Raw genomic sequence first — 14,000 nt, forward strand, 5'->3', positions numbered from 1 at the left:
ACATGCTGGCCGGTGTTCGTTCGTTTGCAGACCTGTACCACGTCAAGTGCTTTGAAAAGATTGCCGATCTATCCCGCGTGGAGTTTCTCGACCGCCTCCAGATCCTGACTCGATCGAACTACCGGTTTCGCGGCCTCAGCGCCAAAAATGTCATCAGTGGAAACTACCTCCTGGACGGAGGCGCGGAACGGCTGCTGCTGAATTGGAAAGCGCAACGAGGGAGATGGATCGATAAAAATGCCGGCGAACAGCCAGAACCCGATATATCTACGGCATTCAGTAATCTGTTGAGAAATTCGGGATCTTCGTCTTTCACATATGAGAAGGTCGAAGGCCTTGGAATGCACGAATACATGCTGTTGACCACGATGCTTGCTCCCTTCGAGAGTGATGGCCCGCAGGACACGGATGAGTGGAATCTCTTCACTGAGTATCTGCCTGGAGATGAAGATGAAGATCAGCTCCATGAGCAACACAGCCTCAGCTCGACTTTGGCACGTTGGAACAATGATGTGGTACGTGTAATTCCCAAGTATTCGGACGGTTCTCCTTCGTGGGTGTGGTTTGCTTGTCCTTACAATTTCGAACAAGTGCATCAGATGCTGGCTCTGTGTACAACAGCAGCTCGCTACATGGGACGAGGCGAATCTGACTGACGCAGGGATCGAAGCTAAGAAGGAGCTCGGCGAGAAAGCGATCAGGGCCATTCGACGGCTCTCTTCGGTACCGATGATGGACCTTCAAGGCGCCTTTTTGGGAAGACCCACGTTGATATTCGCGTGCGTTGCTAGGTCTTGATGAAGAGTGCAAGACGAGCGTTGTCAGTTATTCTCCTCGCTGTCCTGGAGAATGGATTGATATGGAATTGCCCTGAGACAGGTGTCGAACGTGAGTATCTCAGGGGTCTCCACGGTCGAGTTCTCCATCCCCTGCGAAGATTGTGAAGCTGTTTGGTGGTTGGGTAGAATTAGAGTCACTGAATCTCAACTCGTTTCATCAGAAACTCTTGCATCACCTCGATTTAAGCTTCACCAGTAGTCCTGTCTGATTCAATGCCCACGCATTACTCACGACCCACTCCCTCTGGGGATCATCAAGCTCAACCTCAAACTTTAGGAACAGCGCTGCAACAATCTTATGCAATTCCAACATGGCGATATTCTTCCCCAGACAGCTTCTCTTACCCGCTCCGAACGCGAGCAGCGCATGTTCCATAGATTTCGTCTGCTGCTCGTGCTCCGTAAGCCAGCGATCGGGATTCCACTGCTCGACATCGTCCTCGAAGCCAAACACGCCAGGTGAACGATGCAAGACCCACGGGTTGATGCCGACGATGGTGCCCGGCGGAAGGAATGTGGAGGTTCCGTCGTCGTGGCTGAGATTGAGACCTTCTGGTGGGACGACGCGCTCGAGTGGTAAGGAGAGAGCCGGGTTCATGCGTAGACCTTCCTTGACCACAGCGCAGAGATATGGGAGGTGATGCTGTGTTTCATGCCATGTTGGCGAGGGAGTTGAGATTGTCCCTTCGTCGGCGGCCGTGGTGAGCTCTGAGATGAGCTTCTCCAGCGACCCGGGGGTTCGCAAAGTGTGGTAGATGATCGCTCGTAGAGTCGAGGCCACTGTATCGCTGCCCGCGTTGATGTTCAGAAACAGGTTGGACATCAAATGTCCATCAGTCATGGGTGTCTCGCCATCCGCCTGCTCCTGCCGTATCTTCAAGAATCGGCTGAGAAAATCCGGTTTCTCCAACGAGGAAGAAATTTCATCCTTTCCGCCTTCGTCCATTTGCTGCAACCGCTCCTTGAGGAGAGATTGTGCGAACTGCAGAATGGGCGAGCTGATGCCCTTGCGGAAGTACTTGATATAGATGGGGTTCTTGCCTAAGATGGCCTCGTCCATCCACGGGATCTGGCCCAGCACGCTGAAATACTCGAAGTTGGCACCGATTGCGGAGATGATGCTGTTCACGTCTTCTCCGGACTCGATGAAACCCAGGCGTCGAGAAAACGTCAGTTCGCCGATCACGTCGAAGGCGAAGTACTGGAGCCAGCGGCCGAGGTCGAGGATTGGAGCTTTATCGGTGCCTTTCCCGGCAATAAATCTCGCTTCAAGCGTCGCCAAGAACACGTCGACCGTACTATCGACCAGGCCCTCGTATTCAACAAGAGTACTCAGACTGTAAGCGTGAGCGATCAGTCGTTTCGACTTCGCATGCTCCGATTCATCTGTTAAAGCCACAAGACTCGCCGCTCGCCGACCGTTGACGATGTTCTGGAAACAACTGTAGAAGTCGGACTTGATCAGCCCTTTTCCGATGCCATAGATCTGTGGGATGTAGCGAGCCGATCCAGATACCGATACCACGTTTGGTCCGATGCGGACAAGTGGGCCATGTTTTTTGTGCAAGGCCAGGTGAACTTCGTGTGGTGAGCGGCGGTATACGAGGTAAGCTCGATACAGGTTCGTGAAACGGGCGGTTATGGGGCCTGGTATGCTGGATGGAAGTAAGGATTGGTTTTTGAAGAGGATGAAGAGTATTGTGAGGGGGAGAGAATAGATGAGTATTGGGAGAAGCATTTTGCTTCGTGTTGCCCTCTATGCGGTCCACCTAGCTAGCTGGTCGAATGGAAAGGGAAAGAAGAAGTTCAGAAGGAAAGATTCAGAGTAAGAGTGATGAACATAGATGAAAGATATGATAGAAGTTTCAGAGGAAGAAGAGAATGAACCGAGCAAACAGGGCTGCTTTGAGAAATTGAGCTCTAGGTATACATCACCATGAGCTAATGATATGCGACATTTATGCTCAACAGACGACTCGAGCTAAGGAGTATTTGGTTCATGAAACAGAATGACCGAGATAAAAGATGTTGTGGCATGCAAATGGTTGGTATTCTCAGACCTTGGAAAATAACCACAACCGGTGGTCTTCCGCACACCATTATGTCTCCAAAAGAAAGACATTTAATTAATGGAGTTGGCGGCTCAGCTCGGGAAAATCATGCCGTGCACGAGTGATTGTGGGAGAAAGGAGCAGGATAGTGAAGGTAAGGTAAAGTCTGGGGGCGGAAGAGTTTCCGCTGATTCTACAGCCGAGACTGCGGCTGGCGTCGGGAAAGGATGGCAATGTACAAGATTGGCAGTGAAGAATAATGCTGAACTACAGCCGAGTGTTTGCCGAAGATGACGGTCGTGGGCGGCATTGATAGAAAGAGAGGTGGGTAGTATGATTTTATGAAGGCAGGGCCCCAAAGTGAGCAGCTCGCGTGAAATCCGGAGTGGTATATCTGAAGTACTATTGATCATTTTTCATGCATGTGTGAACAACGGAGCTTTCGAAGTGCTGAGGAACGCTTTCAGGATTGTTTCGCTATGATTTCGCTCTGGAACTCATGAAGTGTATAAATTCTCTCGGGTTGAACCATCAAGGTTCAGTCCAATCGACTTGATCTGTCACCATCGCTCCACCAGCTTTTGAATATGAGATCTTGAGTCTCAATCGGAGTTTGGCGGGAAGTGCCTGTTTAGTATGTGTGTCAGCCGTGTTCAGAACAAGAGTGGACATCGAGGAAAAATGACTTACCCCTGTTGCTGCGACAATGCGCATACCCTGAGTTGCTTCCTCACCACCCTCCAGGGTACTTTTATTGATGGCCTGTAAGGTCAATTTTTGACTTTTCGGAACAGCTGCCTGTAAACCAACACCACTAAATTGCTCAAAGGCAGTTGTGTTCTTGAATCGAGACAACACTTGAGCACCCGCAGTACTTCTCGAAACCTGGATTGTCACAGCTAGACCATTCTTATTATACGCACCATGAGCTTGAGGACCAGAAGCAGGGGCTGGACTACTCGACTTGGCACCGCCATTACCAAAGAGATCCATGATAGAATCTGTGTTTGACGTGGGCGCGGGACTCTTGGCTTGGGGTGGAGGACTTGAAACTGAGCTTCCACCCCCAAGAATATCTGCCAGAAGGTCTGCTGTTTGCTGCCGGCCATTTAATGTTGCACTGGCATCGATAGCTGGAACATCGGAACCGCCCATGAGGTCAAGAAGCATGTCCGATTCTGTATTCTTGGCGACCGATGCTCTCGACTTGGCTTTTAGTGCCTTCTTCTTATCCTTGGCTGGCGTGGTTGCTTGACCCAAGACTCGTTGCTCCTCTTTGATCTCTGGTGGTGGCATTCTTTCCAGGACGCCTCGCCGTATCGAGTCGTAGGTGAAAAGGTTCCCATATTCTACAGCTCGTTGTTGAATTTCAACACTCAAGTCTGAGGCTCTGGACTGCATCAGCCGTCTAATCCTCTCCACTTGGGATTGATCGGACAGCCGTGTAGACAGTTTCATAGCAGAAGTAATGATGAACTCTGTGACAATTTGATTCGCATAAGTTGAGTTCAGTATTGTGGTGTACAAATCAACGATGTCGCTTTCTTTGACTTCTTTGACGAGTTCTTCCTCCTCGTAAGAACCGCCACGAATTAGGGCGTCGCCATACTCTCCAATCACCCAAACCCCGGCTAATGTGAGGGCTTCTTGGGTGATGTCGGCTTTTAGAGCTGCGTACAGCTTTTGGACCGAGTAGGTTTGTTGGTCGGGAGATGTTGCAATAAGACGCACAAAGGATGACAGAATTTGCTCTTTGACGTAGTTGCCAGCCAGTTTGATGACTCTCAACATGGTATCAATATGCCACCTCTTGTTGGGTGCATATCTATCTGCCGCAATTCCGATTTGTGTTGTCATGACCGATTTGAATTCGTTATCTGCAACTTCCAAGAAAGCTAGCAATTCTCGGATGAGGACCCGGACGTTGTCTTCTCGGATAAGCGTAAAACTCAGGTCGAGCGCTCGTCGACGGATTGAAATATCGGGATCTCGCAAACATTCGAGAATCGTGTTTCGATGTCTTTGTACAGCATTTGGTTCGATGGCAACGACTTTGACGAGTGTGTTCAATGCCACATATCGAATGTTGTTATCCTTGTTGGCCAAGAATTTACCAAGAATGTTCACACCCAGTACGCGTAGCCCAGAATCCGCCTCGATATCGAGAATGGTGAGGACTGCCTCATACAAGATCGAGTTGCCCACATTCTTGGTAGATTCTGTATTGGTGGCCACCTGTGCTAATATGTCGTTGATTTGTTCACTGACTGCAGAATCTCCCCTGCCGAGGACTCTGAATAGCCTAAGGATCTTGACCTGGAGGAAAGGATCTGTAATGCCGGACACGTCATGCTCGGGAGTATATCCTGAGCTGGTGAGACTCTTCAAGGTGCGGACCAGATGAGGAACCACTGGTCGAAACATGTCAACAATACCTTCCTCATTGTCTTCCGCTTCGTCTGCTTCACACATGCTGGTAATGAAGGTCAATCCACATAGGAGTACTCCGTGATTTCTGTCCTGTAGTAACAACTTGGCTTTCTCCATGAAATGCTCTTGCAGGTCTGGGACTTTCCGGCAGATGCGCATGGCACACAGGGCAGCCTTTCGACGGATATATGGATTGGCGGTAGAGATGAGGTTTTCGACTTCAGGGAAGAGATCTCGGGACATCTCTATCGAGGCAATGTTGCCTAGTGTACAAAGAGCCAGGCCAACCACATACTGGTTGGAATGGCCCAGGTCACTGCTGTGATCAGCGCTGTAGATGTTGGAGGAATTCAGAGCGAACATACTTCTTTAGTGAATTCGTGACCAGGGTGAGGACTTCTTGATTCTCATCCAGCAGGAGCATGGTACCCAAATATCCCAGTCTCTTGTCTGCGAATCGCGGTGAAGCCAGGAGTTTGAGGCATTCTATCTGACCGAAGTGCGTTCTTTCCCCCAGAGTGAAAAGGTAGAGTAGTTTGGCAACATTATTACGCCTGCACTTGTTTAGATACTGGGCTCTGTGAGGGCGTATGGTCATTCAAGTTTTACCTAACGTTCGAGTCTCCGCTCTCTTCACGGAAACTAGCCCGGATCGCGGCACTCTCCTTCTGTACGACGGCGCGCTCGTCGGCGATGGTCTTTGAGGCCCGAACATTGCGAATGAATTGTTTTACTTCGAACTTGTCAGCGTCTAGGGAGGCATGCGGAGGAGATAGGCGGCTTTACAGGAAGTCATGTTGACAAAGATGACCCTTAGCGGGGTCCTGGAATTTTTGGGTTAGGATGTCATGAAGGGGGGTGATCGATCTGTATTATGAAGGGTATCTTTTATTGCCATTATAGTATGGTCATCTTGCCAGATAGGTGAGAATGTGGTGGCTCAATCGATAGAAGGGGACGGAGATGGTGGGATTCAATGCACGAACATCAAATGTCAGTCAACCTGAACTGCAGTGGGAGTGACTGCGAAAGTGTCCTATGATTGAGTTGTCCAATGGGAGTGTAGTTCCTGCCAAGAGTGATAGCGCTTGGTGAGGATATTCCTCCATGCCGCCCTTATGGCTTTATCACTTACCTGGTAGATATCCAATGCCGCCTTAAAATTTCTGAGCTGGCCATCCATCCTGCAGGAACACGCAGCGTTACAATCTGAGTTAGTCTACAAAGACCGATGATAAGATTGTCACATCTATCTTGCCGAATGCTATATAGAGCCGTGCGATCTTGGTAGGCTATGAATTGAGAGAAGCACTAGATCAATCACCAGTCAAAATATGCATGTCCTTATTGTAATCTCGCATCCCAATCAGAAATCTCTCACCCACTCCCTTGCCCAGAGAGTGACCGAAGGAGCCGAAAGCAAAGGTCACAGTGTCAAGCTACTTGATCTCTATAAGGATGGGTTTGATCCTATATTCTCACAACGTGACTTTGAACAATTTGAAGGTGTTCCCATGACGGAAGACGTGCTACGACACCAGAAATTGATTGAGGAGGCAGATGCTATCTTCCTCATCTTTCCTGTGTGGTGGTATGGTTTACCCGCGATGATGAAGGGATGGCTTGACCGAGTCTTCTCGGCGGGATGGGCATATAAAGTTCAGGTTGACCCAGAGGGTACTCTACTTGCCAGTCGACCGTGCACAATTCTGGCGCCAGCGGGGGCTTCAGCAAACCAGTTGAACCGATGGGGCTATGACAAACACATCCAACACCTATGGAGATATGGAGTTTTTGGTTACTGTGGATTTGAACCTCTCCGGATCACCATTCTGGAGGATGCAGAATGGGCAGAGAGAGGAAAGGTGGCCACACATTTGGAAACAGCTTTCAAGGCAGGGCAACTGATTGGGAATGATCCCGAAGCCTCGGCGGGAATTCAACGATATCTTGATGAAGGGCTCAACATACGTGGTGAGAAACACCAGGGGGAAGATGCTTTGACAAAATGACTCAATCTCCATCGCGTTTCACTATAAGTCAGACGGCCTGATATTGAATATCTTCGGAACCCGAAGCTAGGAGGAATCTCCATGGCCACGACTGCTTTTGTACATAGATCCAACTTATGTAGCATCGAGACTGACTTTTCGGGGCTCTCGGCTCGGTGTCCTGGAACATATAAGTCAGCCTGGAATTGATGGTCGCTTGGTGTCTGTCATTTCCATTTCCAGACTTTGAGAAAAGTACGGAACACCAAGTCCAGGGTTTGGCAAGTTTTCGAGGAAAAGAAGCCACAATGCGGCTGACATAATTCTCCGGCCCGGCTGGCTTGATGTCTGGTCGAATTAGTACTAGTCAGATCACGTGCGAGCACGTGATCCACCTTTTCGCGCTCCGTTTTCTACGTATCTCGTATCAATCCTTGCAATCAAAGGCCCGAGTAGGGCTGATCTCCAGAGCTGACGTCGCTCCAAGCCCATGAATCGCAAAGTTGCATCGCAGGTCCAACCTATTTCGGCCTCCAAAGCCAAGGTCGTGAAGGAGAGAATTCGGATACATCAAAGCCGGTCTCTCCCACCCCCTCCACCACCAACCTTAATCCAGTCCAAGTTCATCTGTCCAGGTTGGCGTCTACCCGTATAAGTTGCTGGAGAACTTGAAATGAGCATTTTCTTGTTTCCAGCCATGCTTTCTATTGTTTCAGTCGTGTCTTGATATTTTTCTGGGTTTTGATGGTTACTCGCATAAATACCATGGCTGCCACTGCCCGCCGTCCCAGTCCAGATGGGAATCTCCTGCGCCCACGACCTCTCAGAGCTCTGCCTGAGGCACTACGCTCTGCTGGTCATGGTCTGAACGGCTTTGCAGAAGTTCCATCGGGAGTGTCTAGGTATGCCTCTCAATGCCTACACATCTCTCGTTTTCATGCTTGGTACTCATTGTTGTTGACAGTGGACGCTCAACTCCTATCCCTCATGATGCGCCTCCTTCAGTCCAATCCATCTCCACTGCTCGAAAGCAGGCTCGTGCCCAGGCCAAACATCGCCTATTCCACACCATCAATTACGTGCCCCGAGTCTCCCATTTCGACCCCAGGAGCGAGTACCGCGACTTCCGCGGGTTTTTCGTTCTTTTTTGGATCAGCTTGTCCATAATGTGTCTTACCACCGGTTTACGGAATATTAAAGAGACTGGGCTGCCTTTGAGAGTCAACGTATACAAGATCCTCTCCAGGAATGTACTGTCGCTGGGTTTAAGCGACGCTGCCATGGTTGTGAGCACGGCCTTGAGCCTCCCACTGCAAAAGCTCACTCGGAAGAGCTCTGGCATTTTTCGTTGGCGAAATGCAGGGATCTGGATCCAGAGCATCTTCCAGGTCGGTTGGCTGTTCTTCTGGGTTCAACTGCCATTTTTGCTCGGTTGGACATGGACCGCACAGGTGTACTTCGCCCTCCACACCTTGACTTTTCTCATGAAAATGCATTCGTATGCCTTCTATAATGGCCACTTGAGTGAGACGGAGAAACGACTGCACGAATTGGATCGACCCGAAACAGCCGATTTGGCCGAGGCCATCAAGTATCCGAGCTCACCATCGAGGCTCCGAGAACTCGATTCAGATGCTTCTCCCGAAGAGAAGGAATCTCTCGAACAGCTCACACAATTACGGCAAGACCTCGCAACTGAGCTCACTTCTCCTCTTGGCCAAGTCACTTATCCTCAAAACTTGACCCTGTACAATTACGTCGATTATATTCTTTGTCCCACACTGTGTTACGAACTTGAATATCCCAGGACTGCCAATATCCGCTGGCTGGAATTGTTCTACAAGACCTTGGCTGTTTTTGGCTGCATATTCCTAATGATCACAATCAGTGAAGAATTCATCACCCCCGTCTTGGCCGAATCTGCCATACGCCTAAAACATGTCTATACATTCTCCGACAAATCTCTCATCTTGGCCGAGACTATCAGCCTTCTCTTGTTCCCATTCATGATAACCTTTTTACTAGTCTTCCTCGTTATATGGGAGTACATCCTGGGCGCGTTCGCGGAAATCACTTGTTTCGCCGACCGCCACTTTTACTCCGACTGGTGGAACAGCAGTGACTGGCTGGAATTTTCCAGAGAGTGGAACATCCCTGTGTATCATTTCCTACGACGACATGTGTTCTTCTCGTCCAGGACGTATTTCTCCAGCTCTATCGCCATGACTATTACCTTTCTGATTAGCGCGCTTGGTCACGAATTGATCATGGGTTGCATCACGAAAAAACTCAGGGGTTATGGTTTTGTCGCCATGATGCTGCAACTGCCTATCGTTGCTTTGCAGAGGAGTCCACTCATCCGTGGTCGCTGGGTCTTTAACAACGCTGCATTTTGGAGCAGCATGATATTGGGCTTGAGTGCCATGTGTAGTCTCTATGTCTTGGTATGAAGACCTTTGGTTGCTATGTGACTGAGAGGCTACCCTTTCCATGTGAGCATCGCCGCTCTGTGAACTGGAGCCTTGAATTGGAAACACTCAACAGCTTCCCGTCCACACAAGTCCTCGATCGTTGTCATACAATTACAATTGGTATGATCCCAAGAATCTTGTGTGCCCCGGCCATGATGGAAGAGCGATCACCAGGAGAACAACAGAACCTCAACTGAAACCAGTCATCCATAACCAAATCAAATTTTGAGCCATTTGAGCAGATCATGTATTATCAATTTTTGGAAGGCCTTTTGGTGCCCTGCGGAAGCATATATACCCCTTCACACTCGTTTCCCGGCCAGCGTCCCGTGCCGAGATCGACGGTGACTGCATCTCACATATGATATTCAATACCCACATTTTCATGCAGTTGGTGGAGCCTGAATAGCTGATTTAAATTACATAGTTTACTCAGGCGAGTATCTCTATGGCATCAACATAACTTCTCCTCTTAGAAATTGCTACCACCCATGCTTATCTCGAGTTCATCATCATTCCGTGCGTTATTTACTGCCTTCTTATAGACATACCCAACAACTTGACGTTCACTATTTGTTGCCATCCACAATCAAAGCACGAGGACACCACATTAAAGATCCCCACAACATCGACTGTTTCCTCCCCTAGATACACTCTCCACCAGTCGCATCATCAAAGTAAATCAAAGTGGCGCACAAGACCCCGACCCACCACTCGCTCTCGAACAACCGCTAGGACACGGATACTCCGGGTTGAATTGCCAACTGAAGAACGGGTCTGTCTCATTCACCAACACCTCGCCCATCAGCCGCGACGGGTAGCTGAGGTCGAAGCTCTGCGCGAAGACCTCGATACTCGGGATCCGGATCTGGCCCCATCCCTGTGCGATCAGCGTGTCGATGCTCGTCCCGTAGATGTATTCTTTGAACCCGGCCCAGCGGATGGCGGAGGCGCACTATGTTGGTTGGCATTGGTGAGTGATGGACTGGTACAGTGGGGTGCAATAGGGGATGGAGTGTAGGTTGAGGACTTACCATTGGACAACTTTCGGCGTTGGTATACAGCGAGAGAGAGGAGAATGCCCTTTGCGCTTGCGATGTTGTTAGATTGTACGGTCCGTTGGGGTCGGTGAGGATCGCGGAGCAGTTGTTGATTGCTGCGATTTCGCCTTTTGGTTCGTAGTATCAGCTTGATGTCCCGTAGAGTACTAGAAGATGGCGGAAAGGTGAACAGTGCCCGCCATGCACCGCCATATCAGGTACGATTTCAGGTGCTCATATTTTTATCTGGTGCTTACCATGTAAGGTCGGATTACCCGTGAGAGAAATATTATTTGCTCCCATGCAGACTAATGTCCCCAAGCCATCCTCACCCGGAGCTGTATGGTTGACGATCACAGTGCCAAAAGCGCCGAATGGACATGGTGATAGCAGTTGTGAGAGAGCAGTGTTAGCCTGTCGCATCCAATGAGCACGTGTACTGAAACGTATATTGTTGATCGACAGTGTGGATTCGCTGATTGTAGCTTGTTCTGCCAATATCATCGGTAGTAAAGCTAGGATACTCAAAGCTGCGGCTTGTGGCGATCCTAAATGTAGTCTCATAATGACAGACTTAGGTCAAGGTTCTCAAAATACTTGAGAGGTTGTTTGAAGTGCTGTTATATTACTGAAGGTTGATTATGTTCTGTGCTCGGAGGCGAGGTGAGTTGGGCTGTTCAAATATGAAAGTTCTACATCATTCTGCTTCAGCTCGGCTAGCATTTGTACGCGGGTTGCAATACAGCTCAACTACTGCTTCCCAATGAGACGAGACCCAAGCCTGCATCCCGCTTATCTATCTCATCTTGCTATCAACATTGGTCATAGGTGTGTTGGAGTAACTGGTAGTTCCGACAGAGGTCGAACTTGATAGGATATCCCCGCTCAGGCTAGGCTAGGAATCTCCAGGCTAAACCCCGTCCATCTATTTCTCTCACAACTTTCCTTCCACCTTCCGCGAGTGGTTTAAGTCTCTGATTTTGTATCTTGCGACGCATCACATATCTGACAGTCCACCCTAGGCACGTTCCTATCGGATAGTAATACTGACCATACCATGACAAAGGTTCTCGCTCTTCTTAGAATTCTCTTTCAACAGCGAACTTACCTTGGTCTTCGTCACCCGGGGATGAAGGGGGATTTTCCCAGTCTCCAAGCTTAGAAAGGAACCAAATCTCCCTTAGGAACGATGGAATATATCGGGGATATAAAACTACCGTGTACCAGTGTGCTGGATAACGTTCATCAAGGGACTCTGCCCATGATTGAAAATTGTCCTGCTAGACAAACATGATTGTTCTTATTCAAACTCAACTGGAAAAGTTCTCATGAATCTCGTTTCCCAGGACAGACCGATGGGGAAGGTCAATCACGCAGCTAAAGGGGTTGCACCACCAAAAGTAAGAAAGTCGGCAGCCTTGTTTCTCCCTGGATAGCAGAAATATGTCTTGGCAAGGCTACAGTTAAAGTGGAGCTCTCTCAAATGAACAGTAAACGGTTGATTCATACCAAAATCAGAAAAGATAGACACACGACGTGCCCTCAAAGCATTGCTCAAGCTCTACATGATATGGACATGGATACGAGAGTCTGTAGATCTATCACGAAGGTGTGAACTGCTTAGTTCTGGTGCCACCGTAGGTAGACTGCCCACGCTTTGACAAAGTACACCATTAGATAGTATGAGTATCTACTATTTTCTCCAGTTCAACTACTAACAAATATATAAGTACATCTAAGACACTTTGTAGTCGTATTTCTACTGCTTCTGAGTAGAGTAACACGCTAGCAACTGTTCTCGCCATCTCTTGCAGGAATGATTCTAGTATGATGTAAAAATGGTCCAATGGCTATAGGAGGTTGGGATCAGAGGAAATAATCTTGAATTATGCGATTCTGATGTTCTTCCAGATCAAAAGTGTTTCAGGCGTGATGAAAATTTACTTGTAAACCCTGAAGATTCTAGTACACCTGATTTATATAGCCTACTAACAAGATAGGTAAAGCAAACGCATTGACTGGAAAAGAGCTCAAAGCATCCTAGCCCGCTTTGTCAGCGTATGAAGGCGCAACGCCACCCCAGGGTGCCTGACCAACTCTTTCTAGAACAACCCATCACCTATAGCTAGGTGTATGTAGTGGGCTCTCGACCCCTGAGGTCTAGGGGAGCCCCGAACGATTGCATTCACTCGGACCTTGTCTTCTTTTCTTGCAGAGATTCGAAGAGTTGCAATGTATTGCCTCGAGATCTGATCGTTGGAAGCTCAGCCTCAGTAATTATCAGGAAATTGAAAGGTACAATTCTGTTAAATAAAGACATGGAGCAGCAATCTGCTCAATAGTGTTAGTATGTTCTCGGTAAGGCAGGATAGAAATGGTAAAAAGTATAGCAGATAACGGGAGTGCTTCAATCCAAAATGATTAACAGATCTCAAATATCTAGTCAGGATATAATCATGTATGACATCGGACAAGTGATCTAAACTGCAGAGGTACTCGTATGATTTTTAGTGGGAACAATTCATGCCACCTTCGAGAGAAGCATTCTGTGGCGGATAGAACGAAGAAACACGAGTATATTAATGTTGGTGATTATGTTGTAAAGCATTGCAATAAGAACGAGTGAGAATCGGTATGCCCTAGAGTCAGACAGCCGTCGTAAGATAGGACAACACAGGGATCAAGCAGCGTGAAACTGCAAATCGTTCAAGTAACGAAGATCCAATCGCTGGGAGAGTCGAGTAGTCATACGGGCACGTTCCTGTTTGGTAGAAGGCACAGAAGAGATCCGCACGAAGGAAGATTAAGAAGGGATCGGTGAGTGGAAACAGCAGGGGCGAGACATAGCCTGAGTAGTAAGGGAGTCTACCAGTCGAATCTAATAAGAGAGAGCATTAAGAGGAGTAGTGACGAGTGGAAGTCCATCAAAACCTACACGGTTCAAGGTGATTGATGATGGTGGACTACACCAAAGGGCGAGATAATCTACGGTAGCTAGACAAAAAAATGAAACTCAGCTCTTTTGAGCATCATTATTGAAAGGTCACTATCAAAGGAGGAATTATATCATGTTTAAGCACCGCATTATACGAGTGAGGTGAGCATGGTTCATTCTCAAAAGCTAGAGTAACTCTACATCTTGATCCCTAGCTTCGTTGATGCTGGGTGTGTAAGAAAG

General features: G+C 48.4%; 6 protein-coding genes across 6 annotated transcripts; 3 read left to right on the forward strand and 3 right to left on the reverse strand.

Moving 5' to 3' along the window:
• Nucleotides 1-2: 2 nt before the first annotated feature.
• Nucleotides 3-656, forward strand: LTR84_007411 (uncharacterized protein; the record flags this gene model as incomplete). The annotated part of the gene is made up of 1 exon (XM_064850964.1): nt 3-656. The coding sequence occupies one exon, from the start codon at nt 3-5 to the stop codon at nt 654-656; it is 654 nt and encodes a 217-aa protein (XP_064702233.1).
• Nucleotides 657-1,011: 355 nt separating this feature from the next.
• Nucleotides 1,012-2,939, reverse strand: LTR84_007412 (uncharacterized protein; the record flags this gene model as incomplete). The annotated part of the gene is made up of 2 exons (XM_064850965.1): nt 1,012-2,494; nt 2,935-2,939. The coding sequence occupies 2 exons, from the start codon at nt 2,937-2,939 to the stop codon at nt 1,012-1,014; spliced, it is 1,488 nt and encodes a 495-aa protein (XP_064702234.1).
• A 482-nt stretch (nt 2,940-3,421) lies between these two features.
• Nucleotides 3,422-6,116, reverse strand: LTR84_007413 (uncharacterized protein; the record flags this gene model as incomplete). Its single annotated transcript, XM_064850966.1, has 5 exons — nt 3,422-3,517; nt 3,581-5,636; nt 5,686-5,874; nt 5,930-6,053; nt 6,107-6,116. The coding sequence occupies 5 exons, from the start codon at nt 6,114-6,116 to the stop codon at nt 3,422-3,424; spliced, it is 2,475 nt and encodes an 824-aa protein (XP_064702235.1).
• Nucleotides 6,117-6,654: 538 nt separating this feature from the next.
• LTR84_007414 (uncharacterized protein) lies at nt 6,655-7,332 on the forward strand (the record flags this gene model as incomplete). Its single annotated transcript, XM_064850967.1, has 1 exon — nt 6,655-7,332. The coding sequence occupies one exon, from the start codon at nt 6,655-6,657 to the stop codon at nt 7,330-7,332; it is 678 nt and encodes a 225-aa protein (XP_064702236.1).
• A 744-nt stretch (nt 7,333-8,076) lies between these two features.
• Nucleotides 8,077-9,761, forward strand: LTR84_007415 (uncharacterized protein; the record flags this gene model as incomplete). Its single annotated transcript, XM_064850968.1, has 2 exons — nt 8,077-8,213; nt 8,276-9,761. 2 exons carry the CDS (start codon nt 8,077-8,079, stop codon nt 9,759-9,761), a joined length of 1,623 nt encoding a protein of 540 aa, XP_064702237.1.
• A 703-nt stretch (nt 9,762-10,464) lies between these two features.
• LTR84_007416 (uncharacterized protein) lies at nt 10,465-11,386 on the reverse strand (the record flags this gene model as incomplete). The annotated part of the gene is made up of 3 exons (XM_064850969.1): nt 10,465-10,737; nt 10,817-10,950; nt 11,080-11,386. The coding sequence occupies 3 exons, from the start codon at nt 11,384-11,386 to the stop codon at nt 10,465-10,467; spliced, it is 714 nt and encodes a 237-aa protein (XP_064702238.1).
• Between the last annotated feature and the right edge of the window lie 2,614 nt (nt 11,387-14,000).

Source organism: Exophiala bonariae (assembly GCF_035927105.1).
Source record: "Exophiala bonariae strain CCFEE 5792 chromosome Unknown scaffold_29, whole genome shotgun sequence".
NCBI lineage: Eukaryota > Fungi > Ascomycota > Eurotiomycetes > Chaetothyriales > Herpotrichiellaceae > Exophiala > Exophiala bonariae.